Raw genomic sequence first — 27,972 nt, 5'->3', positions numbered from 1 at the left:
GCTGCGGAGGGTCATGATTTGCTTTTCATGAAGGTTCTGCTTGGTTTTTCTTTAACCAAGGAGGCCTTGGAGAGTCAGCCTACTCCTACTGTCAGGCACTTTACTGTTGTCGTCTCAATGCTCTCTGGACAAGATGAGGACGTTCTATGATCCCCATTTTACAGAGGGGAAAACTGAGGCTTGGGGAGGTGAGGTGACATTCTCAGGGTAACAAACCCTAAGTAGCAGAACCAAGATTTGAACTCAGGCCTGTCTGACCCTGGAACAGCTGTTCCTTTTGAGCACAGGTTGCTAACTCTGAGACTTTGATGTCAGGGCACCTAGCCCTCCCCTTGAAAAACAGATGTCTATGAAGATAAGTCTGAAACCTAGCAAGTTTGTCCACAAAAACTGATAATGAGGCTCAACAGATGCAGTGTGCACACCTCAGGATTTCCCTTCCAGGAACACAGTGAATTGCATAAAGCCTTCCTGTCTGTTTGCAGGGTGGGAGGAGGGGGAAGCAAGGGCTTCTGGGAGCACCACCTCCATTCCTGTCAGACATCAGCACCAGCACCTGGGAGGGGGAGGCAGCTGGTAGCTCACACAGCTTTGGGGCTGTGAGGGAGGGTCTAGTAATAATAACTTCTCTCCTGTGTAAGGCACTTGGCAGTGTCCAAAGCACATTGGAAAAGTTAGAGGTTGTGTGGGAGGGTGAGATTTCCCACGGCACTTAGTAAGTTAAGGCTAGAGTTAAGGCTAATGGGGTCGGGAACTTGTGAGGTGGGACCTGAGGAGGGAATTGACATCAATGCTCGCCACCCTCGGATTGGGGCAGGCCAGGGGGCTGCCTCCTCTCTCTGTCTCTGTTCTCTCTCAGTGTTAGCCTGTCTGCTAATTCTCTCTCTCTCTCTTTCTATCTCTCTCTCTTTCTATCTCTCTCTCTCTCTCTACCTCTACCTCTACGATCTCTATCTCTTTTTGTTTCCTACCAGAGAAACCAAAATGCAATGGAGACATGGAGGGACAGCCACGAGGAAAAACAACAAACCCAAATTGATCTGGCCTGAGAAACACTTCCTGGCTCAGGGCCCTGTCAGGTTGGAGCCAAACCTGCACATGGATTCGTTCAACTGACAAATATTTATTCTGGGCCTGAACTGCACCAGGCCCTGAGCTCAGGCTGGGCGGAAACAGTGAGGAGGCAGTCATGGTTCCTGCTCCACTGGAGTTCCAATTCTGGTGGAAATGCCAAGCCTGCTCCCCCACCCTCAGCCCCCTGACCCACACACTGAACAGACAGGAGCAAAAATGCTCACCCCTCAGGTGTGCAGTATGCATGTGACAGTCTGGCCACTCCCAAAAGACTGCAGATCCGAGGTCCAGCTGCCCGCCTGGCAGTCAGAGTGGAGACTCAGACTTGCTTGAGGTGTCATACCCACTGAGTCTGTGACGTTCTCTGAAGCCATGTCCCCAGACATCTTGAAGGCTGGCAGCCCCTGAATGGTAGAGGCTCTTCAGGGAGGATGGACCCAGGTGGGACTGCAGAAACCAGGGCTGTGCTGGGTAGGAGGATCAACCCCCCACCTAAAAAGTTCAGCCAACAACTCCTCCAATGCCTGAGGGGACAATGACCTCCTGGAAACCTCCCCTCACAGGTACAAGCAGCCAGAAGTTGGAGTCTGAGAGGGAAGTGACAGGGGTAAGGGGAGAGGCTGGGGCTCCTTCAAGGGTCTGTGCCTACAAGAGACTCTCCTATTTAAGCTTAGGCTGTTCCTGAGACCAGAGGGTGGGTAAGGGCAAAGAATGGCTGCTTTGCTACCAAGGTGAGCAGGAGAGGGAGGGGAGGCATCACTGTATGCTGGGAGGGGGCCCAGGATTATGAGCGCGTTAACCTTCTGCATTCCTGGATTCATGAACTCTCAGAACCACAGATGCGTCTGGATGGGACCTTTGAGGCCACGTGGTCCAACCTGGTCTCCATCTCCCCTCCTCAGCCACAGTGTGCAGAGAAGGAGACTGTGGCCCAGAGAGAAGCAGGGACTGACCCAAGGTTACCCAGTAAGTCAGAGTTGAGTCCAGAGCTCAGGGCTCAGCTCCCAGCCTAGCCACTTGGCAGCCTCTTTATCCATGAGACACCGAGTGGGTCTGGTCGGCTTGGGTAGTTGCAGATGAGGAGGCACTCTGACTAGGGAAGTAGAGGACAGCGAACCAGCCAAAGATGAAGATGCCTGGGGGTGAAAAGGGGTAGCAGTGAGCTTGTGGGTGGGGACATGCAGGGAGGGGGGCTATTTAAAAACTGCTTAAAAGACATTAGGGAAAAAATCAGGGAAAAATGAAACCTATTTCTAGAAAAGAACCAAATAGAAATTTTGGAAATTAAAAATAGGGTCTCTGACCAGAACTAGATGGTGCTCGGCTACCACCAAGGACCTCCCTGACAGGGAACACGACGGAGAGTCCCTGATGGAACAGGAGAAAAGTGGAATACAGACCTCAAATTCTAGTAAAAAGACCAGACTCGATGGTCTGACTGAGACTGGAGGGACCCCAGAAGACATGGCCCCCAGACTCTCTGTTAGCCCAGAATTAAAACCATTCCCGAAGCCACCTCTTCAGACAAAAATTAGGCTGGACTACAAGACATGAAATGATACTGGTGAGGGGTGTGCTTCTTAGCTCAAGTAGACACATGAGACTAAATGGGCAGCTCCTGTCCAGAGGCAAGATGAGAAGGCAGAAGGGGACAGGAGCTGGTTGAGTAGAAACGGGGAATACAGGCTGGAGTGAAGAAGTGTGCTGTCACATTGTAGGGAGAGTGACTAGGGTCACATAACGATGTGTGTATAAGTTTTTGTACGAGAAACTGATTTGAATTGTGAACTTTCACTTAAATCACAATAAAAAAAAGAGTAAAAATATAGGATCTCTGAAATAAAAAAAAAAAGCTTAACAGTCAAGATAACTCTAAAAACAAAAAAACCTGTTGCTGTCGAGTTGATGCCAACTCATAGGGACACTATAGGACAGAGTAGAACTGCCCCATAGGGTTTCGAAGGAGTCGCTGGTAGATTTGAACTGCTGACCTTTTGGTTAGCAGCTGAGCTCTTAACCACTGCTCCACCAGGGCTCCAAGATAACTAGATGGGATAAACTGAGAGACAGCAGGGATTTGGAAGATAGTGCTAAGGAATTACACTAGAATCCAGCACAGAAAGCTCCTGTGTGTGTATGTGCGCGCGCGCGTGCATTCGTGTGTGTGTGTGTGTGTGTGTGTACAGGTGCCTCACCTTGCAGGGAGTTGAGCACTGCGAAGATATAAATGGTGAACAGGCCCAGGGGTGTGAGGATAGCCAGCCCCCACGTCATGCCCATCAGGCTAGAGAGGCCCAGCACAGTGAGAACCCCCTTCCAGTTCAGCCCCTGTTCCTTGCCCGCTGTGATACTTGACAGAGTGAAGATCTTCCAGGCCACCAGGCCGAGGACCATGGCACTAAAGAGGAAAGTGATAAGAAAGTAGCCATGGACGGTGACATACAGGGCAGTCGTCTCACGAAACCAGCACCTGGAGGAAGAGGATGGCCGTTGGGACAAGGAGAGGAGAGCGTTGCCCAGCAAGCCCCCAGGAAGTCTCCCCTGACTGACCTTTGAAGACCAAAATGTCTTCCCCTATCTCCACCCACCTACCCCGCTTTCCTCCTGGGGCAGGTGCTCAAGGGCCTCTTTAGACCGTGTGTGCAAAAGGGCCAATTTGGCCCCAAAGGCATGTTTCATATGCTCCACATATATTGTAAAAAAAAAAAAAAATTGAATTAATAGCTATCCTCTAAAAAACAGGTTTGGCATAAATATCCAGATGTCAGCTTCTCTTGTAAAACCCTACATCTGGCAGCTCCAAACGGCCTCCTGAAGACTCAGTGAGTAGGTACATGGTTGCCATTCCACCACAGTTCCCATCCAGCCCCTTTGGCCCCTGATGTGATACTCTGGGGCCAGGCCCAAGGCCCTGCTGGCCCTTTCCAGCTCTGTGCTGGCTGTGGGCTCAGGGGTGGGCACCATGAGAATGCCAGGGCAGGAGTCTGAAGGCTCAGCTCAGCTCCACTTTGTACTGCAAGGACAAAAGGCTCTAAAAGAGCATGTTGATCATCCCCATGGTACAGATGAGGAAACTGAAGCTTGCCCTGAGGGGCTTGGCCAAGGTCACACAATACGTCAAGAGTACAGCCTGGACTAGGACCAGGGCTGCTACAAGTGGTTGGGCAGGTTGTGCACTGTACAATGGGTGGAGGGGGCAGTTGGGAGCTGAAATCCAGCATGTCCTCCACTTACCAGGTTAAGCGTCTGGTGGGGCACATTTTTCAATTTGCCCAAAGGCGCTGTATGGGCTAGTGGCAGCCCAGGCTAGAGCCCAGTATTCTGCCTCCTGGCTCAGTTCTCTTTCCCCCTTTTCAGCTCCCCTCTCTCATTTTCCTTCCTCTCTCCAGGCCTCAATTTACCCCTGCATGCCATGAGCTAGCTGGGTCTGAAGATTTTTCTGGCCTCATCACACTGAATCTCTCGTCCTAGGACTCCCTCCATTCCCCCTCCCTCCGGCTCCGATATGTGAAGCCTGGAACCTGGTATCAGCCCTGCTCCCCCAGCCGCCACTCACAGCTCCAGCATGGTACGGTTTTCCTTGTCCTGGATTGTGTAGCGGCCATAGCTGTTGGTACTCCCGGTGCCAATGACCACCAGGGCAGGGAGGCCTGGGAGCAAGGGGAGGAGTTAAGGCATTGCAGCCTCCCTGGGCATGCCCTCCTCCAGAACCCCTCCAGCTGCCCATTCCTTGAACCCTGAGCCTGTCTGACAGCTCCTCTCTCCCCAGGGAAATGCCCCTAGCCGGCCCCCCAGGGCCTGGCTGGAGGGAATGTCCACCCCATCCATCTCCTCTGACAATCCAGATAGCACCTACCCCAGCCCACCAGGCTCAGCTTCAGGAAGTAGTGCCCGAAGTAGGTGTTGAAGACCTTGATGACAAGCAGATAGAGGTGGAAGGCTTCCAGGCCCATCCAGGTGAAGGTACAGAGCAGAAAGTAGTGGAAGACAGCTCCCCTAGCCCAGCAGGCAGCATTGGAGCCCTGCGAGCCATTCACCACAGTGATGAGGAAAGCTAAATTCAGGAGGAACAGGCTGACACTCAGGGCCACATGGATCTTGGGGGTATCTTCTGACTTGAACCTCTGCCGGAAGAACCTGGGCCAAGAAGGGCCAGTGAAAGGCACAAGGGGCCACAACTCTCATGGGGCACCCAGGCCTTTCCACCCCACCTCCTCTGTTCCACCATGAGCCCTTGGCTCTTCGCCTGATCTTCCAGCTTCCATTCCTGCCCAGCAGCCAGTTTGTAATGCACTCAGGTTCAAGTTCAGGACCTCTCTCATGGCCCACAGGACCCTACAGGTTCCAGGTCCTGCCGGCCTCACCCCTTGGCTTGATGCTTTACCCAAACTGTATACCTTGTAATTCCCTGAACACCTTCTGTTTTTCATACCTCCTGGACTTCACCCACGCTCTTCACTCTGCTCTCAATGCCTGTCCCTGCCTCTCAGGCCCTCCCAACTTCTTTGCCTGCTGACTCCTCCTCCACCTTCAGAACTCCCCTTAGACTTTTCCTTCTGAGGAGGCTGACTCTGAAGGCCCCTCGTTGTTGTTGTTGGGTGCCATTGAGTCCATTTCAACTGATAGCGATTCTGTGTGACAGAGTCATAGGAGTTTCTTGGCTGTAATCTTTACAGAAGCAGCTTGCCAGGTCTTTCTCTTGTGGAGCCACTGGATGGGTTCGAACCACCAACATTTTGGTTAGCAGCCGAGCACATAACTGTCATGCCACCAGGGCTCCTGAGGGCCCCTTAGCCTGGGTGGATGTAGAAGTTTCTCACCATCACAATGTAACTCTACCCTGCCCCTTATCTCTCCATGAACTCAAGGCCTAGCACAGCGGGCAGGAGGAGGCCCTGCTTCCTGTTGGTTCAGTGAGTGGATGAACAGATGGATGGATGTCAAGGCCTACAGTGGAGGTAGGGTGAGTATCATTAACCCAGTTTGATAGGTGGGGAAATGAGGCCCAGAGTGGGGACAGGGAGTCACCAAGCAGAGCAGGAGCTCTGACTCTGGGCTCTAGCCTCCCTGCCCAGGGCTGCCTCCCCAGGCTCATCTCCCCCATTCGAACTCCCATTATGCATTCTTAGGAAATCAGATCCCAAAGGACTCTCACCAGAGGGATGGGAGCCTAGGGCTGCCTGCAGGGGGCATGCAGGATGATGTCCACCTCACCTGAGTTACGAGGCCCCACCCTTGGGAGCTGGTGACTGTTCCTTCTGATGCTCCAAGCCTGGCTCACAGGATCCAGCAATGCAGCTGGCTGGAAAGTCATGCTTAGCTTGTCCTAGGCTAAGGCTTGGGGGGTGGAGGTGACACCACTTATGCTCATAGTTCAGCTTCAGATGGACTGGGTGGGGCTGGTGGGGGGCAGAAGCCCAGGGTCAAATGGTGAAGGAGGCAAAGAGGCACGTCGAGAAGGGCAGTGAGAGAGAACTGGTCCAGGAGTCAGGAGGCCCAAAGGTACCTCCAGGAGGTGGAGACAGGGCAGGCCAGGCATGGGGCTGCTCCCACAGGCTCCCTATAGGCTCCTTCAAAAGGTCCTGTGGGTCCCTCAGCCACAACCTGGGCCTAGGAGAGTGGGGTTAGGCCATCTCTCTGTTTCTGCCCATTCTGCACTCACCACCTCCCCTTCTGTAATCAGCCCCAAGTTCCTCTAAGGAACACCCTTCTCCACATTCAGCCATGAAGTTTGGGTGGGGTTGGCCCTTTGGTATCTCAAGTTCAACAGCAGGCACATGGCCTGACTTGGCCAATCTGTGCATTCCATCCTTCGAAGACCATGATCAGTTCAGTCATGGGTACATTGATCCAGGTCAGGCCAGTAAAGATCAATCCTAGTCTATACATGGGATAGCACCACACACACACACACACACACACACACACACACACACACATAAGACACAGCTTCATGGATGCATGGTCTTCACAGTCCCACAAGACCTGGTGCCCAGAAGGGCTCTGTGCTTGGTTTTTAATGCTCTACAGTCACTGTCACTGTCTTAAAATTCTTAAAAACTTTTTAACAAACCCTCTGCCATCAAGTCAATTCCAACTCATAGAAACCCTATAGGACTGAGTAGAACTGCTCGGTAGGGTTTCCGAGGCTATAAATCTTTATGGAAGCAGGCTGCCACACCTTTCTCCCATGGAGTAGCAGGTGGGTTCGACCACGGACTTTTGATTAGCAGCCAAGCGCTTTAAACTTTTTAACAAGGGGCTCCATATTTTCATTTTGCACTGGGCCCTGCAAATGATTTAGCCAATCCTGCATATACACACACACACACACAAATGGATGCATGTAAAAAATGGTGAAAACTGAGTAATGCCTGTTGTCTAGTGAACAGTACTGTGCCAATGTCAATTTCTTGGTTTTGACATTGTACTTCAGTTGTAAGATGTCACCATTGGGGAAAGCTGAGTAAAGGGTCTACAGCACTCTACGTACTATTTTTGTAACTTCATATGAGTCTATAACTATTTCAAAATAAAATATTTTGGAAAGCAATAAAATAAAATATTTTACAAACAAAAAACATTCAAAATAAAATTAAAAAAAAAACCACCCCAATTCAGGGACTTAGTGTAGAAATATTGGGGGAGAGGAACCCCTTTTTATTTCTGCCTGAGTTGCTAAGAAGATGTGATGAAAACCTGGGGCTCCCAGAGGCCCCTGAGTGTGGAGAAGCTGCCTGACATGACTAATAAAGGGGAAAGCCAAGCTGTGAAATGCAGAGGGAAACCAAGTCCTGGTGACATCTTTTGAGCCCCTGGACCCAATCATGCCTGAAGCCCACTCTCCTTGGATTTTTCAATTATGGAAACCACAATGCCCTATTATGTGTAAGCCAATTTGAGTCAAGTTTCTGTCATTTGCTACTGAAATAGCCCTGCCACATTTCAACCTCTAACTCCATTTTATAGATGAGGAAACTGAGGTTTGGAGAGGGTGTCAGTACAAGGCTGCACAGCCAGGGTGCTTTCTACCCTGCCTTACCGCCTCCCTGAGGGCAGGAGGGAAGCATGGGGTGGGAAGTGGAGTCACTCACCTCAGGACAGTATAGAGGGCAATAGTGAAAGCCAGGAAGAGCATGGAGGCTCCACAGCCCGCCTGGGAAATGCGTGTGAGCACCTGCACGGTGGCCTCGTCCAGGATTGGCCTCTGTGGGTGACCCCCCCCAAAGCAGAACCCTCTCAGCAGAGGCCTGGCCCACACCCTACACAGGCTCTGGCCCTGCCAGGCAACCCCCTCCCCAGGCAGGAGCCTCCAGGACTGCTGGGGTCGGGGTAGATTGGGACCCTTACCAGCAGCAGGGCAAAGAAGGTCAGGTGGTCACAGCGGCAGACGGTACTCCTATCTCTGTGCTCCGTGGAGCAGCCCTTGAATGCCCAGTCTCCTGTCGGCCCTGAGAGAGGAGGCACCAGGAAGAGAGGGGAGGGGAGAGAGGGGAGAGGAAGAACTCTGAGGGTGAAGGCCACCCCACCTGCTAAGGGATCCATCCCCTCCCCACTATCTCTTGCCAAGAAAGTCCTCCAGGCCCTACCTTTAGTCGCATCCCAGAATACACAGCTGAGGGTCATGTTCTGAAACCAGAGGGTGAAAGTTACGGGGGAAGGAGGGTAGCACATTCCCATGTGTCTTAGCATGTGTGCATTGGGTAGAAAACAAGGCTCAGTCCCATGGGTCTCAGAGGAAAACAAACTGCATCATTTCATATACCTTGGATCAGCGTGTGAGGGGAGTGAATATGGCATATGGCTGGAGGGGGGTTGCGTGTCTGTGTGCATGTGACTTTAGGGGCACATGGAGGTGGACGGATGTGACATCATATGCATGCATGTGGGTTACCAGGTCTCAATGGGAGTGGGTTTTGGTTTTTTGGATGTGCACCTCTATGAGCAAGCAAGTGGGTATTGTCTGGGGGCACGTGGGCATATATGCACAGGGCGGGCAAGTGTCTCTGGCCCTAATGCATAGTCCTGTGTGCACGTGTAAGCCTAGGAGGCACAGTGTCCTATGCGTGTCTGCTCAGAGCCCATATGCCCATGTGTGCCCACCCGGCTGTCTGCCCCACTGTGACTGCCAGGCCTGGGCAGGGGACTTACGGGGAGGTAACGTTGGTGGGAGAAGGTTATCTCCAAAGGCTTGGCCAACCCGGTGACAGGCGTACTGCCCACACTCAAGCCCACCAGGCGATTGTTCAACACGCTGCTGCCATCCTCCAGGCTGAGCCGGGGGCCCTGTGTAGGGGGAGGCCAGGCTGCAGAAGGGCTGCCCCAGCCCCAACCCTAACTGAGGGTCCCTGGAAGCCTCCAGGACCCATGGCCCTTGCCTGGAGGGAAAAGACTGGCCAGGGGTCCAGGGGCCCCCTCCAGGCAAACCGGCTGCCAAACTCATGCCTCTCAGTTGTAGGCCTCCAGAGCTCCTCTGTCCACTTAACCAGAGGGCACAAGGCCAGAAGAAATTTCAGCCTAGAAATGGAGGACAGGGGGTGCCCCTGGCCACAACAACACTCAGGGGTCCACGTCTGCACATGAAGAGATCTACACCCCTGGGTACACACACCTGGCAGACATATTTTCAAGGGTGTGGGGACACTTGCTCATGTGGACATGGCCACGCCTGGGCACACATGATTAGCGTGCTGATATAAAAGTATCTGCGTGCTTGTGCCTGCACATGGACACGTGAGCACATGAACACACCTGGGCTACATATTCAAGTCCACAGCTCTGGTGTGTGGGGTGCCAGACCTCTGAGTGGGTGATTCAGAGACAGGGGCCTGGGGTGACCATGGTCATGAGGCTGCTTTTGAAACATTCTCGAGGCTTGACCTGCTGCCCCACCATGCCCAACCAGCCCCTCAGCAAAGACTCCAGTGAGGGTGAGTTGGGGCCTGGGACCCAAGTGAACCTGGCATTTAACTGCTGAGTTACCCTGAGCCCCACCCAGGCCTCTCCTTACCTTGAAGAGATTCCCCAGACCAACATCCAGGATGGTTACGGCCAACCGGACTGAAGACCTCTTGGGCCGCAAGGATTCAAAAAAACTCCTGGGAAGCAGGACTCTATCAGGAGGCTTGTTCTCATTCTCCATCACCTGCCTTGGGATCTGTAACCACAGCCACAGCAGCACTCATCTTTACCCAAGGATTCCAGCCCCATGAGTTCTGCCACTCCCCCAGGTGGGAGGGGAACGTGAGGCAGATCCTGGTGGAAGGGCAGCACTTGAAGACATAAGCTCTGAGAGGCAGGACACCTGGGACACAGTCCAAGCTCTGCCACCTCCCAGCCTGTGAGGCCCTGGACATTCATGGCACCATGGAGCCTCAGTGTCCCCTATATGAGAAGGGAGGTAACAATGTGCCTTATGGCCACCTGTCAAACAGAAAGGCTGTGAACAGATGACATGTGGAAGAGCTCCTGGACTGTGGCAGTCAGTTTGCAAGTGTGAGGAAGGTGTGGTTGTCTGTGGCGTGCTTTGGCCAGGTCCTCACAGCCTCTGTTTTTAAATAGGACTTATAGTGATGGTGGAGCCCTGGTGGTGCAGTGGTTAAGAGCTATGGCTGCTAACCAAAAGGTTGGCAGTTCGAATCCACCAGGCGCTCCCTGGAAACCCTGTGGGGCAGTTCTACTCTGTCCTATAGTGTTGCTATGGGTCAGAATCGACTTGACAGCAAAGGGTTTTTGTTTTTTGGTTTATGGTGATGGTGCCTAGCTCCAGACTGGGGAATGAAGGGAAACAATAAGACCATCAGAAAAGTGTGACTCCCTTGGAGCTCAGGAAGGGAGATGGCAGAGGCAGAAATGGAGCCCATAAGAATCCACACTGAGCATGTGTCCTCCTGCCCCTCGACCAATGACAAATTAACAAAAAACTGAAAACGGTCACAACATTAAGATAAATTTCACTGGTAATTACAGAAAAAAAAAAAGTTGTGTTCATTCTCTGATATCCCTCTTCTTCCTGGGACTGTAGCCTGATGCCCCCTGGTGCCTGCCTTAAAAGCATTTCCAGAGGCATTGGAACACGGAGCTACGAGGTGGAGCTGAAGGCCTCAATTTTCCCCTTCCCAGCCCAGACCCTGTGTCAGAGGGATACGTGGGCGATTCCTGTGGCTAGTGTGTACCCCATGCCGAGGGCTCAGCTGCTTAAAAAAAAAGAGTTGAGAAAGACCCTATCTGTCTTCCACCTCTCCTTCTCCAAATACACCAAAAAGTTCCTTCACATTAACCAACTTTCCTGTGTGCTTAAACTTTCGCCATTACGTTCATTCCTTAAGGAAGGCTGATGACCATTACTGAGTCCTCACTGTGGTAGGCATTCCCTGTCCGTCATCTAGTTTGCTCCTCCCAGTAACCTTGAAAGTGGGCAATACCATCACCATTTTACAGATGGGGAAACTGAGGCTCAGGAAAGTTAAGTAATTTGCCCAAGATCACAATAGATAGTAAGGGGCACAGCTGGGATCTGAATCAGGAACAATGTAAACCAGGGTCTGCCAATTTAACTGTTTTACTATACTATCAAATGTGCCCTTTATCTGGTTTCAAATTGTTCTCTGGGTGGAAGAGATCATGGGAATTTTAGACTGTGGAGGAGATTTAGAACTCATTTTACAGGTGAGGACTGTATGGCTCAAAGAGGAGATGGGATTTCCTGGAGGAGATTAGCGAAGTGGTGGAAAGTCTAGGACTGGAAGCCAGTTTTGCTGACACTCAATTCTGTGCTTTTCCAAACGATTCTTACTACAACCCTGCCTAATCTACTACCACGATCCACTCATACAGTGAACTCACTAGCACTTGTTAGCAAGGAGAAAGAACTGCCAAAATAGGACACAGAAGGGATAAGTTTTGACGGGTACCAAGCACAGACCATGACTGTCTCAGAATTCTGAAAAGTTTGCCTGAGAGAAGTAGACCCAGGACCAGCCAACAGGGATGGGGGGGATCCCTTACCTGAGAGGGGGTCAGTGAAAAATACAGGTCATCTGAGGTGTCGGTGCTGAAGTTATGGACCAAAGTCTTCACAAAAGATGTATTCACAATCTCTATCAAAGTGTTCTCCACCAGGTGGGTCTCATAATCTAGCCAGTATCTGCAGGGGGCCAGGGGTCAGGAGAGAGAATAGGATCTTACAGGCTGAATTACCCACTCACTTACTTGGTCCCCAGCCTGGATGACAGGAGGAGAGATACCACGCGCAGCAATCGACAGACTCTTTGGTGAGAAGGGTGGCCCAGAAGACCAAATAGCAGACTCTGGGATTGCTACAGGAGGAAGGGGGTGGCTTGGGATCAATGTGGGCTGATCCTGAGGGATTCCAGATGGTTGCCCCTCTGAGTACTTTCAACTCTGAGGAGATGGCTGTGTGGCATAACTGAGCATGTCACCACTTTTGCTGAGTGCCAGCTGAACACTGGGAACTCAGCCTTTGAAGATTAAGGATGTCTTAGCCTCTGAAAAACTAAGCATGTCTTGCAACAGAGCTGGTTTGGGAACCACATAGAACACAAAAGTTAACTGGCACTTATTTTACTGCTGTCGCGTTGCCATCCTTGTTGTGGCTGTTGTGTGCCGTCAAGTCGATTCCGACTCATAGCAACCTATAGGACAGAGTACAACTGTCCCATAGGGTTTCCTAGGCTGTAATCTTTACGAGAGCAGATCTCCAGGTATCTTCTCCCTCACAGAGGGTTGGGTTCAAACCTCCGACCTTTTGGTTAGAAGTTGAGCACTTAACCATTGTGCCACCAGGGCCCCTTAGCTGAACTGTTAGGGGGAAAGCAAGCCCTGGGTGCTCTCCGTGGTACTGAACCTCCCTGCACTCCAGGGGACGATTCCTTTTCCTATACCTGGATCCTGAACGCTGCTGCCTAACCTCCGTAAGCAATTCTGTTTTCCTTCCCTTCACCTAAGATAATTGCTTTCTACTATCTAGTTAGCGAATCCCCCTCTTCCTCTGTCCCCACCCTCGTAACCATCGAAGAATGTTTTCTTCTGTGTTAAAGCCTTTTCTTGATTTCTTATAATAGTGGTTTCATACAATATTTGTCCTTTTGTGACTGATTTCATTCAGCATAATGTCTTCCAGATTCATCCATGTTGTGAGATGTTTTGCAGATTCATCTTTGTTTTTTTTTTTATCATTGCATAGTATTCCATTGTATGTAAATACCATAATTTGCTTATCCATTTGTCTGTTGATGGGTACCTAGGTTGTTTCCATCTTTTTGCTATTGTGAACAGTGCTGCAATGAACATGGGTGTGCATATATCTATTCATGTGACAGCTTTTATTTCTCTAGGATATATTCCAAGGAGTGGGATTGCTGGATGGTATGGTACTTTTATTTCTAGATTCTTAAGGAAGCGTCAAATTGATTTCCAAAGTTATACCATTTTACATTTTCACCAGCAGCATATAAGTGTTCCATTCTCTGCACAACCTCTCCAACATTTATTATTTTGTGTTCTCTGGATTAGTGCTAATCTTGTTAGGGTGAGATCCCTCAGCAATTCTGAACAGGTAAGGACCAGGGTAGCGGTGGAAGAAAAGGGAAACAGAAGCAGGTACAACCAGACCAAGACTATTGGAAAGGAGAAGCTATGGAGGGCTTTCTAGGGAGACAAAAGGAAAGCTTTCATTTGGCATAATTTTTGAACAGTCATAGTTACCAAGGGGGGAAAGAAATGAGATCACAGGAAAAATATTGCACAACAGAAAGAGTAAGCCAAACGTACTTGGGTGGGACAGACAATAAGGACACAATCCAGCTAGAAAGAGTGGGACCGGATTGTTCAAATCCATTGACTGAGCTAACACCAAATTGATCCCAGCTTTGATTTGCCTTTTTGAAATCTAGACAAAGAAGTGTTGCAATTTTCATTGTTACCAAATAAAACAGTGAATTATATTTCACTACATACACGTAAATTTCACCTCATGTACCTAAAAAAAAATTCCTTGGCCTCACAAAAGAAGTACAATTTACTTTCTCAAAGGGAGATTTTCTGATCTGGTTCTCAGGGCACTTAAAAAAGTTATTTTAGTCATGAAATATAACATATTCAAAAATTCTCTAAAACATAGATGTATAGTTGAATTTATAATTACAAAGTGAATACCTGTTTAAGCATCATCTTCTTTGTCTGAGATTAATATAGCTTCTTGGCATGTGTTTTTCCACATTGTGCCTGTTTTTTTCATGGTAGGGCAAAGAGGTTCAACACTTTGTCTTTCACCATGGAGAGGGTAGCTTAGCCTTCTCCAGGCCTCTGAGCGTTCCAAAAATTTACTGAGGTGCGGGGCCCATGAATACCTGTAGGGTTTATCTCCTACCCTCTAGTTCACTGATGTCTAACTAAGGCACTTTAAGTACTTGCTACTGTAAACCTCTGAGAAGCAGAGCAGATTTTCCACAGTTTGTTACTGTTATTGTTGTGGATTGTAGATAGAAATGTGAAAGATAAAGCAATGAAACTTTCAGAAGAAAACACAGAGGAGTATCTTTATGATCTTGGGGTAGGCAATGATTCCTTAAACAGGATACAAAAGCATTAACTATAAAGAAAAATTGTAATACATTGCACTACATTAAAATGAGGAGCTCTGCCCTTCCTCAAAAGACAGCATTACAAGAATGAAAAGGCAACCTACAATGAGGGAGAAGATATTCACAGTATATACATTTGACAAAAGGACATGTATTCAGAATATATAAAGAACATCTAAAAATCACTAATAAAATTTCAAATAACCCCATAGAGCAGTGTATAAAAGACTTAAAAGGGCATGTCACAAAGAGGCTATCCAAATGTCCAGGTTTTAAACTCCATTAGTCATCATGGGAGTGTAATTAAAATCACTATGATACACATTACGAACCTGCCAGAATGACTAAAATGAAAAAGTAGACAATGCCAAGTGTTGTCAAGGAAGTGAAGTAACTGGAACTATCTTATACTTCTGGTGGAAGTGAAATTTGGTTCAACCACTTTGGAAAACTATTTGACAGTCTCTGCCTACCCTCAAAAAAAAAAAAAAAAAAAACCACAACCAAACCCATTGCCATCGAGTTCACTCATAGCAACCGTATAGGACAGAGTAGAGCTGACTCATAGGGTTTCCAAGGCTGCAAATCTTTATGGGAGCAGACTGCTGCATCTTTCTCCAGCAGAGTGGCTGGTGGATTTGAACTGCTGACCTTTTGATTAGCTGCCAAATGCTTAACCACTGTGCCACCAGGGCTCCTGTGCCTACCCTATTATCTACCTATTCCATCCCTAGGGATATATCTTACAAAATACATATGTTCACCAAAACACATCAACAAGAATATTCATAGCAGCACTATATGAATAAAGCCAGAAACTGTAGATCACCCAAATATCCATTAACATAGTAGAATGGATAAATGAGTTGTGATAGAATGTGATGTCAATTAGTTAACTATAAATACATACATTTCATGTCTGTTTATATATTACCTTACATATTACATAAAGGGCTAAATAGAAATATACCAAAATAAAAATAATGGTTACCTGTTGGTGGTGTAGTGGCTAAGAGCTACGGCTGCTAACCAAGAGGCCAGCAGTTCGAATCCACCAGCTGCTCCTTTGAAACCCTATGGGGCAGTTCCTACAGGGTCACTATGAGTCGGAATTGACTTGATGATAACGGGTTTGGTTTGTTTTTTTTTTTCCCTAGATGTTGAGATTAGGGGAAATTTCCTTTTTTTCTATAGCTGTTTTCCAAGTATTTTACAATGAATATGTATTACTTTTATAATCAGAAGAAGTCATTAAAATAAAGAACATAAACATTTACTGAGCTTCTACTTTTTGCTGATAACTCTGTATGCATTATCTCGATATCAACAACAACCTTATGAGGAAGGTATACTAGAGAGATTAAGAATGAAGCCTTTACGGATTGGCAAGGAGGAAGTAAAATTATCTCCATTTGCAGATGACATGATCTTATACACAGAAAACCCTAAGGAATCCTCCAGAAAACTAATGAAACTACTAGAAGAGTTTGGCAGAGTCTCAGGTTATAAGATAAACATACAAAAATCACTTGGATTCCTCTACATCAACAAAAAGAACATCGAAGAGGAAATCAATACCATTTACAGTAGCCCCCAAGAAGATAAAATACTTAGGAATAAATCTTACCAAAGATGTAAAAGACCTATACAAAGAAAACTACAAAGTACTACTACAAGAAACTAAAAAGGACCTACTTAAGTGGGAAAACATACCTTGCTCATGGATAGGAAGACTTAACATAGCAAAAATGTCTATTCTACCAAAAGCCATGTATACATACAATGCACTTCCGATCCAAATTCCAATGTCATTTTTTAATGTGATGGAGAAACAAATCACCAACTTCATATGGAAGGGGAAGAAGCCTCAGATAAGTAAAGCATTACTGAAAAAGAAGAAGAAAGTGGGAGGCCTCACTCTACCTGATTTCAGAAGCTATTATACAGCCACAGTAGTCAAAACAGCCTGGTACTGGTACAACAACAGGCACATAGACCAATGGAACAGAATTGAGAACCCAGATATAAATCCATCCACATATGAGCAGCTGATATTTGACAAAAGCCCAGTGTCAGTTAATTGGGGAAAAGATAGTCTTTTTAACAAATGGTGCTGGCGTAACTGGATATCTATTTGCAAAAAAACGAAACAGGACCCATACCTCACACCATGCACAAAAACTAACTCCAAGTGAATCAAAGACTTAAACATAAAGACTAAAACGATAAAGATCATGGAAGAAAAAATAGGGACAACGTTAGGAGCCCTAATACAAGGCATAAACAGAATACAAAACATTATCAAAAATGATGAAGAGAAACCAGATAACCGGGAGCTCCTAAAAATCAAACACCTATGCTCATCTAAAGACTTCACCAAAGGAGTAAAAAGACCACCTACAGATTGGGAAAGAATTTTCAGCTATGACATCTCCGGCCAGCGCCTGATCTCTAAAATCTATATGATTCTATTAAAACTCAACCACAAAAGACAAACAACGCAATCAAGAAGTGGGCAAAGGATATGAACACACACTTCACTAAAGAAGATATTCAGGCAGCTAACAGATACATAAGAAAATGCTCTCGATCATTAGCCATTAGAGAAATGCAAATTAAAACTACAATGAGATTCCACCTCACTTCAACAAGGCTGGCATTAATCCAAAAAACACAAAATAATAAACGTTGGAGAGGCTGCAGAGAGATTGGAACTCATACACTGCTGGTGGGAATGTAAAATGTACAACCACTTTGGAAATCCATCTGGCGTTATCTTAAAAAGTTAGAAATAGAACTACCATACAACCCAGAAATCCCACTCCTCGGAATATATCCTAGAGAAATAAGAGCCTTCACACAAACAGATATATGCGCACCCATGTTTATTGCAGCTCTGTTTACAATAGCAAAAAGCTGGAAGCAACCAAAGTGTCCATCAACGGATGAATGGTTAAATAAATTGTGGTATATCCACACAATGGAATACTACGCATCAATAAAGAACAGTGACAAATCTGTGAAACATTTCATAACATGGAGGAACCTGGAAGGCATTATGCTGAGCGAAATTAGTCGGAGGCAAAAGGACAAATATTGTATAAGACCGCTATTATAAGATCTTGAGAAATAGTATAAACTGAGAAGAACACATACTTTTGTGGTTACGAGGGGGGAAGGGAGTGAGGGTGGGAGAGGGTTTTTTTTTTTACTGATTAGCTAGTAGATAAGATCTGCTTTAGGTGAAGGAAAGGGCAATACTCAATACATGGAAGGTCAGCTTAACTGGACTGGACCAAAAGCAAAGAAGTTTCCGGGATAAACTGAATGCTTCAAAGGTCAGTGGAGCAAGGGCAGGGGTTTGGGGACTATGGCTTAAGTAGATTTCTAAGTCAATTGGCAAAATAATTCTATTATGAAAACATTCTGCATCCCACTTTGAAATGTGGCGTCTGGGGTCTTAAATGCTAAGCGGCCAGCTAAGATGCAGCAATTGGTCTCAACCCACCTGGATCAAAGGAGAATGAAGAACACCAAGGTCACACGATAACTATGAGCCCAAGAGACAGAAAGGGCCACATGAACCAGAGACTTACATCATCCTGAGACCAGAAGAACTAATTGGTGCCTGGCCACAACCGATGAGTGCCCTAACAGGGAGCACAACAGAGAACCCCTGAGGGAGCAGGAGATCAGTGGGATGCAGACCCCTAATTCTCATAAAAAGACCATACTTAATGGTCTTACTGAGACTAGAGGAATCCTGGCAGTCATGGACCCCAAACCTTCTGTTGACCCAGGACAGGAACCATCCCCGAAGACAACTCATCAGACATGAAAGGAACTGGACAGTGGGTGGGAGAGAGATGCTGATGAAGAGTGAGCTAATTATATCGGGTGGACACTTGAGACTGTATTGGCATCTCCTGTCTGGAGGGGGGATGGGAGGATAGAGAGAGTTGGAAGCTGGCAAAATTGTCACGAAAGGAGAGACTGGAAGGGCTGACTCATTAGGGGGAGAGCAAGTGGGAGTATGGAGTAAGGTGTATATAAACTTATATGTGACAGTCTGACTTGATTTATAAACGTTTACTTGAAGCTCAATAAAAGTTAAAAAAAAAAAAAGAATGAAGGCTTTGGAATAATAGTAAAATAACTATGCTAATAATGAGATAATGATAATAGCTGACATGTATGAATTATATATTTAATCCTTACAATAATTCTGTAAGTTGGGTGTTATTTTTAACTCCACTCTACAGATGAGCAAGCTGAAAGACAACCTGTCCAACATCCAGTGCCACTTTTGAGCACTGTCAATCTGACCTCAGCCTATATAATACTATATACCCCTCAACTGCCTTCTAGATCTGGCTTCATGTTTCATTTTGCTACTTATCAGCTGGGAACGTTATTTAACCTTTGGGATTTGACTTTCTGGAGTCTTAGTTTCCTCATCTGAAAAATGGGTTGATAACAAGACCTACCTCGTAGGGTTGTTGTGAAGATAGAAGAGATAGCTGAAGGCACTTGGCACAGCTCATAAATGATGGAGTTTGGGATAGAACCCAAGTTCTCTGATCTCAGAGCCCTGCTTTTTCCATGACAATGCCACCATAAGGCAGCACAAAGAGGAGCCCCTGTAGGGCTCTTTGGAGCTAAGAAACTGCAGGTGGACATTGGGGTGTTTCCAGGCCACTGAAATGATGTCATTCAGTCAGATTGCTCTCCTAACACCAAGCTTGAGAGGGCAGGGTTTTCATTCATTTATTTAACAAATATTTATTTAGTGCTGACTATGAGGAGCCCTGGTCGGCAGTTTGAATCCACCAGGTGCTCCTTGGAAACCTAAGGGGCAGTTTTACTCTGTCTTATAGGGTTGTTATGCATTGGAATCAACTCAATGGCAACAGGTATAAGAAGCCCTGGTGGCATAACGGTTAACTGCTCAGCTGCTAACCGAAAGGTTGGCGGTTTGAACCCACCCAGCATCTCCTCGGGAGAAAAACCTGGCAATCTGCTTCCATAAAAATTACAGGAAGAAAGCCCTATGAGGCAGTTCTACTCTGTCTCAGAAATGGCTGGATGGCACCTAACAATAACAATAGCAAATATGCCAGGCACTGTTCTGGGTATCCCTGAAGAGTTATAGGCAACTTTTATTGGAAGTGGAGGAGAGAGAAGCAGAGTATTTTTGGAGATGACTCACGGAGATGCTATACCTTAAACACCTTCCTCTCCCTCACCCCTCATCTAATTGGTCTCTTGGTCTTATTGATTACACACCACGCAATTCTCTCATCCATTCTCCTCTCCTGGTGCGTGGTGCCAGTTGGGCATGTCTCCTCCTGTGTCACCACCCAGAAGCCTGAGCAGTCTTCCTAAAAACACAAAGTTGACCATGCTCTTCCTCTGCTTAAAATATGTCATTGCTCCCATTCCCCCCCCCCCCGACCCCCCACTGGTATAGAATAAAATCCAGACTCCTCTGCAGAGCTCGCAATCTCTTTGGACTTTGGTCCCTACTCACATTTCTAGGCCTATCCCCCACCTGTTCCCCTCTCTCTGACAGCTCTCTCCCTCCGATCTTTACTGTTTCACAGTTCAAAGCTCTGTAGTTCTCCTTCAATGTTCAAGTAGGTTCTGCTGACTGTATCCCCCACCATTGCCTGAATCCAGCTGGAAAACTCCTGTGCAACCTTCGAAGCCGTTTCATGGTTTGTCTCCTTTCATGGGTGAAGCATGGCAGGCTTCCTTCTCTGGGCTCAACTGGCACCTTGTTCACCTTTCTAGATCTGTATGATCACACTCTGGAGTCATCAACATTTGGGCCCATGTCTGTTGCTCCACAACTCCCAAGGGCAGAGCTGATTAATCTCTGCATCTCCTGGACCAGCAGGGCCCCTGATTCCCAGGAGGTCTGGATGTCAAACAACAAATAGAAGAATGAGATGGGAGCTATGTTTTCTGGCCATGGGGGCTGATGGCTCCATCCCTTTCCTGGTTGCTTCCCCCATCCCAAAGCCCCAGATTTCTGCCCCAGCTTCGAGGGCCCCCTCACCTCTGCAAGTTTTTCAGATTGCAGGAGTCATCCTTCCGCCTACACTTTGTGAAGCACGTGGCAGTGCTGTTCAGGCTGAAGGAGTCATACTGGCCCGAATTGACCTCCCCCAGGCAGGCGTTTCGCGGCTTCTCGGGATGTTTTTCACCTGAGGGAGGGAGACAGAGAGTGTGACAGGGCTGGGTGGGGAGGAGACAGCAGGGGGTTGAGAAGGAGACTGAGCTCCAGATTCTGGTGGTATGGGCTGGAATCCCAGTCCACCCACACTGGCTGTGTGTACTTGAGTTGGACTCAAACCCAGACCCTGGCCTCAGTTTCCAAAGTGGAAAGAGATACTGCCCCCACCTTACAGTGGGATTCTTTGGGGGAAAACACATACCAAGGGCTTAGCATGTGGCTCTGTAGATAAAAAGGTCCATATGTTAGTGCTATTACTCCTTTATCACCTCCCCCGTGGAGTCTTCTTGACTTTCCATGAGTGTTCCATATCAGACTTTACGAAGCCCTGACAACTGTGGCTGCACGATGTAACTATCGGGGGTATTCTGTCCTGGTTTGCCTCATTCTCCCACATTCACGTTAGGACTCTGACAGCTACCTCCTGAGGAAGGTACAGAACACAGCAAACTGAGGCCCCCTGGGGCGCAGTCACTTGTCCAAGGCCACCAACTTGTTGGAGGCTGCTCCAGGACTAGAGACCAGCTTTCGTGACTTCTAGTCCAGTTCTCTTTCACCTGGTAGAGGTGATGGAGTGGAAGCTTTAGGTCACTTGCTAGCTATGGGACCTCAGACAAGTTACTTAAACTCTCTGAGCCTCAATCTTCTCACCTGCAAATGGGGTTTCTAATACCCTCCTTCCAAGTTCTGGGACATAACGTAAAGAACATAGCCCATTGTAGGGGTTCAAAGAGCCATTATGACTTATTCCAGGAGTTGAGAACTTCATTGTTAAGATTATTTGTATATTTGCGTTGGATGTATGTCTGGGCGTCCAGATATTACCTGCCTCTCAACAAAAGTCAATCCATGCATAGAGTTTTTAAAAATGTTAAAAAGTACATGAGGACGTAAATAAAAAGTGAAAGTCTCCCTTCCTGCAGCTTCCAGGCCACACTCCAAAGGTAAACACTTTTAACAGTTGATTGCACAACCTTCTGGAAATTTTCTATGCATACACAAATACTTATATGTAGATTATTTAAAAATGTACATGAATGGGATCTCTAAGCTATATATCCGTTACATCTTAGGGAGCTTTCCACATCAGCACACATTAATCCATATTATTCTTTCAACACTTGCATACTATTGCATCATGCAGGCGCTGCGACACTTTCGCAACAGGTCTGCTATTGATGGACAGTTAAGTGGGTTTGTTTTTTGTTTCTTTGTTGCTATTTGAACAATGCTTCAATGACAATCTTTGAGAGTGTACATATTTGCCAGTCCCTGCTGAGAATTCATAAAAAACATTCTTATAATAGGAATGTATGTGCTTTTAAAAATTGTTAGATATTATTGAATTTCCCTCCAAAAATGTACCTATTTCCACTCCCATCAAAAGCAGACAACAGTGACTATTTCCCCACATGCTCACAATCCTAGATTTTACCAAACTTTTAAATTTTTTGCCAATCTGAAAGGTAAAACTAATCTCTTTTTAATTTTCACATCTTTAAGGAGTTTGAGGAAACCCTGGTGGTGTAGTGGTTAAGTGCTATGTCTGCTAACCAAAAGGTCAGCAGTTCGAATCCACCAGGCGCTCCTTGGAAAGTCTACGCGGCAGTTCTACTCTGTCTTGTAGGGTCGCTATGAGTCAGAATCAACTCGACAGCAACAGGTTTGGGTTTGTTTTTTAAGGAGTTTGAGTAATAAAAAAAAAGTAGCTATCTATATATTCTCTGGCCATTTTTATCTCTTTGTCTGTGAACTACTTCCTCCTGATCTTTACCCATTTGGGCGTCGGGGTGGGTCTTGTTTTCCGGAAGAACACTTTAGGTACTGTTAAGGGAGGCTACCTGTGAAATATATGGAGCTGGGGTGAAGTGGGCAGGGCGACATTTACTTTTCATTTTTTATGCTGTCCTCCAGTGTTTGCTTTTTTTGTAAAACTATGCACAATACTACTTTCACAATTTAAAAAACTACTTAATATTTAATCATTAAGATAAAAATGAAATACACAGTAAGGATAAAGACAGCAAAGCTAGAGGAAATTTAGGGCAAAAAATTATATTTTAGAGCAGATTTTATAATGATCAGATCTGTGTATGACAATGCTGTTTTAATTAGCTTTTATAAAGGAACCTTAAACTTCTGCTAACTTGTAAAGATAATCACGACACATCGTTTAGTGAGAAAAGCAGGCAGCAGATGATCATTTATATAATATAATCCACCTTTGCTTTTTTGAGGTGTCTGGGTAGTGCAATAGGTTAAGTGTTCAACTACTAGGCAAAAGGTTGGCAGTTCAAATCCACCCTAAGAGGCCTGGCGATGTGCTTCCAAAAGGTCACAGCCTTGAAAACTCTATGCAGCAGTTCTACTCCAGCACACATAGGATTGCTATAAGTCAGAATCCACCTGAGGGCAACTCTGGGATTTTTTTTTTTTTTAAATAAAGGAGAGAGAGAGAGAGAAAGAAGGTAGCGAGGAAGAGGGGAAAAGAGAGGAGAGGAAATTGGCAACTCAAGGGAGGTACCATTATCTTTGCAATCCCAGCCCCCCATATGCCCATGGGGTTATGAATGGGTGCTGGGTGTACCCACTGCTGGGTGGTAACACAGTGTCCCTCTGGCCTGCTGCGAAATTTCGGTGTTGTCATGTATTTGGTGCTCTTGACTAGTGCCTAGCACCAAACAAATACTTAAATATCACAAAATTCTTTCTTGAAGACTTTGGAAGCATCTAGACCAGACATGAGACCCTGAACTAGGCCATCTCCCCTCCTGTGTATGCAGTGGCGTCCTCTGCCTTCACATTTACTCCATACTTGTCCACCGCTCTGCGGCCGAGGTGGGCCTCCAAGGTTAGCACCCACAGGGCTCTGTGCTCTTGGCTTCCATTTGGGTTCAGTAAATGCAGAGTGGACAGGAGGCCAGGGGGGTAGGAGAGGTGGATATTTGCTTCTCCTTCTGCCCCTGTGGCCCCATCTCTCCTACAGCCGCAGCTTGTTCTCCTGTCTGGTGCCCACTCCCTCCCTTGCCCTCAGGCCCAGGGATGCTAACAGCTTCCCTCAGTGCCAGCCCTAGTGCGTCACCCCCTTCTTGGTCCTTCTGCCCGTGCCCACGCCTTTGTAAACTGTTCCTTTATTAAAGCTTCTCTCTGGTCCCCCTTAGAAGTCCTGGTGGCACAGTGGTTAAGAGCTTGGCTGCTAACCAAAAGGCTGGCAGTTCGAATTCACCAGCTGCTCCTTGGAAACCCTATGGGGCGGCTCTACTCTGTCCTACAGGGCTGCTATGAGTTGGAATCCACTCCATAGCAATGAATTTGTTTTTTTCGGTTGTTCGTTACAGTGTGAATCTGTCACCTGCTGGTTCCTGACTTCAGAGTCCCCAGATGCTGGGCTCCCACCTCCCCAACCCTTGTCATTCTGCTAGACTGAGAGCCCCCTAGGGTAGGGACCACCACAGTAACCAGCAAAGGGCCTGGCACAGCTTATAGGGCTTGTCAGTGTTTTGGGAATGAATGAATGAGTGAATAAACAAATGAGTGGATGGAGACTCACCCATAAACCTCCACAAAGGAACAAGGATTACCTCTAGATGTAAACATCTCAAAGCTCCTCACACTGTTCAAATCGCTAATGCTTTGCCCAAACCAGAGCGCCGCCAGCACCACAGGGGCGATGTGTTCACTCGGAGGAGCCATGAGTGCCCAACCAGTGCATTACAGCTTTTGTGAAGGACCCAGCATCCTTATGATATCTACTGAGACCTGGTGGCAGCCCCTCTCTGGTTAATAATAAATTATCCGTCAAGTGTTGGCAATGAACTTCTCTGAACCAAGCCTCTGGGAGGATCGAGCTGTCATTTCACCCTTTTTCTGAACTGGGGACTGAACTCCACGCTTCACTGAATCCCCCGACATTTGCAAGGAAGCAGGGTTCTTAAAGCCCAAAGAGGCTGATCAATGTGCCCAAAGTCAACCGCCAGCACACGGGAGCTGAGCTTCAAATCCACATTTCCCTGGGTCCAAGAGTGGGGCCATTCATTCCATGCTGGACAGACACAGAGGAGACAGACGCACAGCCACTCACTGAATCAGGAGCAAGTAGGACCATGGAGCTGAGATGGGAACACGGCAGAGGGAGCATCTCCCATTGCCCAAAGGGATGGCTGTAAATGTCACAGAGCGAACAAAAAGAGTAAAGAACAGACCAGGTGGACGATGAGTGGAGGTGGCTGACCCAAGAGCAAGGACCACAGCAGCAAAGGCCTGAGCTCCCAGCTTAGCCTCGAGAACCACCCACCAGGTGTTTGTCTACACAAGGCTGGGGAGAGAAGAAGTGGGAGGAGTCTTTTTCTGGCTGGCTGTGGGACCATTTGCAGAGACAGGGAGGGGGAGCTGGTGTGGGTGGTATGTGAGGGTGGAGGGGCCCGATGAAGGGGTGGGGAGAGGGCAGTGTGAGCCTGCCTGGCCTCAGCTTCCAAAGGGTTCTGTCCCCCTTCCCCAGGAGCTCAGTGGCCAGTGAAGCCACATCCCAGAGCCAGGCCAGTCAGGGACCCACAGCCTGGAAGTGGGGGAGCCGGGAAGCACTCTGTACCACCCCAACAAAGGCACTCTGGAAAGAAAGGGAACTTGAGGCCCAGCGCTGACCCAAGCCTTTTGGGACGACAGGACTGACCAGAGGGACAAGGCTAGCAAAGGTGCTGAACCGGTCAGGGCAGGCTCCTCAGGGAACCCCAGAAACCCCCACTCTCCACCCCTGCTGTGTCTCGGACCTTCCCCCTACCTGGCCCCTCAGCAGAGCAGGGCCTCAGAGCTTGGCAGGAGGAGAGGACGAATGGACCTGCTCACCTGAAGCCAAGAGCAGAAGGAGCAGGAAATGTAGGACCCTGAAGCTCCTGGGTGTCACCATCCTTGTCCAGCCTTGTCTGACCTGGCCGGAGCCCTGCAGCTGTCTGGCCTCCTGGCCTTCTGGTCCCAGGCTCTACTGAACCGCCTGTCCCCACCCCCGCCATTTCCTGTGGCCTCTTTCTCACTCTTCTTGCTCAATGGCACCATCGGTTGGGTTATGAAAGGCGAGTACAGGGAACTGGGCAGTGCTCCCAGTCTCAGCCTACTCTGTGACCACCTCCAGAGGGAGCCAGACTGGGCAGGTATTCCTGAGCCCACCCAGGGTCGCTGCTCCCAGGGCCCTGCCTGGTGGGCTGTGGGTGTAAGTCTCACGTTGGAAGAGGCAACCACACCCAAGCAGACCTTGGGAAGTGGTGATGAACACAGAATTCAGAGCTGGGCACACCTAGCTCAGACCCTCCCCTCCCAGCTGGGGCCTCAGTTGGAGGATGGGTCTTTCTGAGCCTCAGTTTCCCTCTCTGTGAAGCAGACACAGTGATGGTGCTGCCTTGGGGGGAGGAGGTGCCTGTCGGGCAGAGGGCCTGGCAGCAGGATGAGGATGGAGAGGCAGATGGTGCTCAAGCTCCTTCCTATGGTTTGAACAAGGCCAGGGCCTGGTGGCACAAAAGTTGAAGAGCTTAACTACTAACTAAAAGGTTAGGGCTTCGAACCCACCAGCGGGTCCAAGGGAGAAAGACCTGACAACCTGATCCCATAAAGATTAACCAAACCTGTTGCAGTCAAGTCAATTCCTACTTATAATAACCACACATGACACAGTAAAACTGCCCCATACAGTTTCTAAGGCTGTGTAATCTTTATGGAATCAGGCTGCCACATCTTTTTCCCTTGGAATGACTGGTGGGTTCAAGAGCTTAACCACAGTACCACCAGAGCTTCTTCCCATAAAGAGCACAGCCATGAAAACCCTATGGGGCAGTTCTATTGTCACGTGCGGTCACTATGAGTTGAAATCAACTAGATGGCACACAGCAACACAATAGGCTCAGGCCCACACCTGCAGGAGCCTGGAAGGAGAGGAGATGGCCCCACACCCGGGTCTCCCCCACCACGCTGGATAGTACAAGGCACAGAGCGGCAGCAAGGCGGTGACCGTCCTGGCCACTTCCTGGCCGGTGACCTTGCGTGCGCTATCGTCTGCCTCTGGCCCGCTCTTGAGGGATGTGGTGGCCTCATGAGGGGATGTATGTGGATTGCTCAGTCAGTGGGCAAGGCCACTGTTATCATTCTTGTTTTATGATGATCATTGCTGTGAAATTATTGTCATCATCTCCCAGCTGGTCACAAGGGGCCCAAGCGGGAAATGGGGGTTGCAAACACATACCAGGTGTGGCATGGGAGAGGGGGCAGGGAGAAAGCTGACCACTCAGGCTCCAACTCTTATGGCTCCAAGGAGTCATGTGGGTGAGGCAGGGCCCCTCCGAGAACAGGAGGCAAAGGGCACATTCATGAAGGGGTGTCTTCACCAGCACCCTCCCCAGGCCATGGGCCAGAGATGGCCCTGCTCACACTGGAGTCTCACTAGGGCCCGTCCAGCCCCAGCTGGCCTCTTCCTCCCACATGGTATCCAGACGGGACTCAGTCCTCTGATGGGGTGGGGAGGGAGTGTTGGGCTACTCACAGGGTGTGGGAGGCAGATGCAAATCTGTCATGGAGCACAGGTCAGAATCCAGGGTTCCTGAGCCCCAGGCACTTCCTCTTCAGGAAGGCTTGAAGCACAGATAGGAACCACTGGGCCTGCCCCTCCCACCGCACCACAGCCAGCCTTCCTCTGACCTGCCTGCCTGCCTGCTGCCCTCCTGGCCATGGATGAGGGGAGATGGTGGACGTGATGGATAAGGGCTTTGTGAACTGTGACGTGCTGGGTCCACCTCAGAGACCCATCCTGAAGCCTGACCTACTTTTATAGAGTGAATTTTGTCCCCCCAAAATATGTGTTGTAAACCCAAATCTCCATGCCTGTGGTTATAATCTTATTTGGGAATGGGTTGTCTTTGTTATGTTAATGGACAAGATTAGTGTAGGGTGTCTTAAATCAATCTCTTGTGAGATATAAAAGAGATCAAATAAGCAAATGAAAGAAACAGATATGGAGGAAGAGAGATGCCAAGACACGTGAAGACCACCCAGGAGCAGAAGCTCATAAGAGACCAG

At 48.1% G+C, this 27,972-nt stretch overlaps 2 protein-coding genes across 3 annotated transcripts in view; both read right to left on the bottom strand.

Annotated features, from left to right (window-relative positions):
- DRC7 (dynein regulatory complex subunit 7) overlaps nt 1-1,372 on the bottom strand; it is a 44,319-nt gene extending 42,947 nt beyond the window's left edge. Inside the window, exon 1 of the mRNA XM_049864470.1 lies at nt 1,299-1,372. The gene's annotated coding sequence lies outside the window, so the exon portion shown is untranslated. The remainder of the gene's footprint in view (nt 1-1,298) is intronic.
- On the bottom strand, nt 1,104-26,028 carry ADGRG3 (adhesion G protein-coupled receptor G3). 2 transcript variants are annotated; one of them, XM_049864494.1, is made up of 12 exons: nt 25,759-26,028; nt 20,740-20,887; nt 12,082-12,220; nt 10,085-10,231; nt 9,226-9,360; nt 8,664-8,703; nt 8,425-8,525; nt 8,169-8,281; nt 4,931-5,211; nt 4,631-4,724; nt 3,270-3,472; nt 1,104-2,210 (listed from the first exon to the last, which is right to left on the bottom strand). In XM_049864494.1, the coding sequence occupies exons 1-12, from the start codon at nt 25,817-25,819 to the stop codon at nt 2,104-2,106; spliced, it is 1,569 nt and encodes a 522-aa protein (XP_049720451.1). In that variant the 5' UTR covers nt 25,820-26,028; the 3' UTR covers nt 1,104-2,103. The 2 variants fall into 2 exon arrangements, with proteins under 2 accessions (XP_049720451.1, XP_049720450.1); XM_049864493.1 differs by having other exon boundaries at nt 3,270-3,544; nt 25,759-26,025.
- Nucleotides 26,029-27,972: the final 1,944 nt, after the last annotated feature.

This window comes from Elephas maximus, chromosome 21 (assembly GCF_024166365.1).
Source record: "Elephas maximus indicus isolate mEleMax1 chromosome 21, mEleMax1 primary haplotype, whole genome shotgun sequence".
Classification (NCBI taxonomy): Eukaryota; Metazoa; Chordata; class Mammalia; order Proboscidea; family Elephantidae; genus Elephas; species Elephas maximus.
The sequence above is the reverse complement of the archived record's forward strand: the minus strand, read 5'-3'. Positions and strand labels throughout refer to the sequence as shown.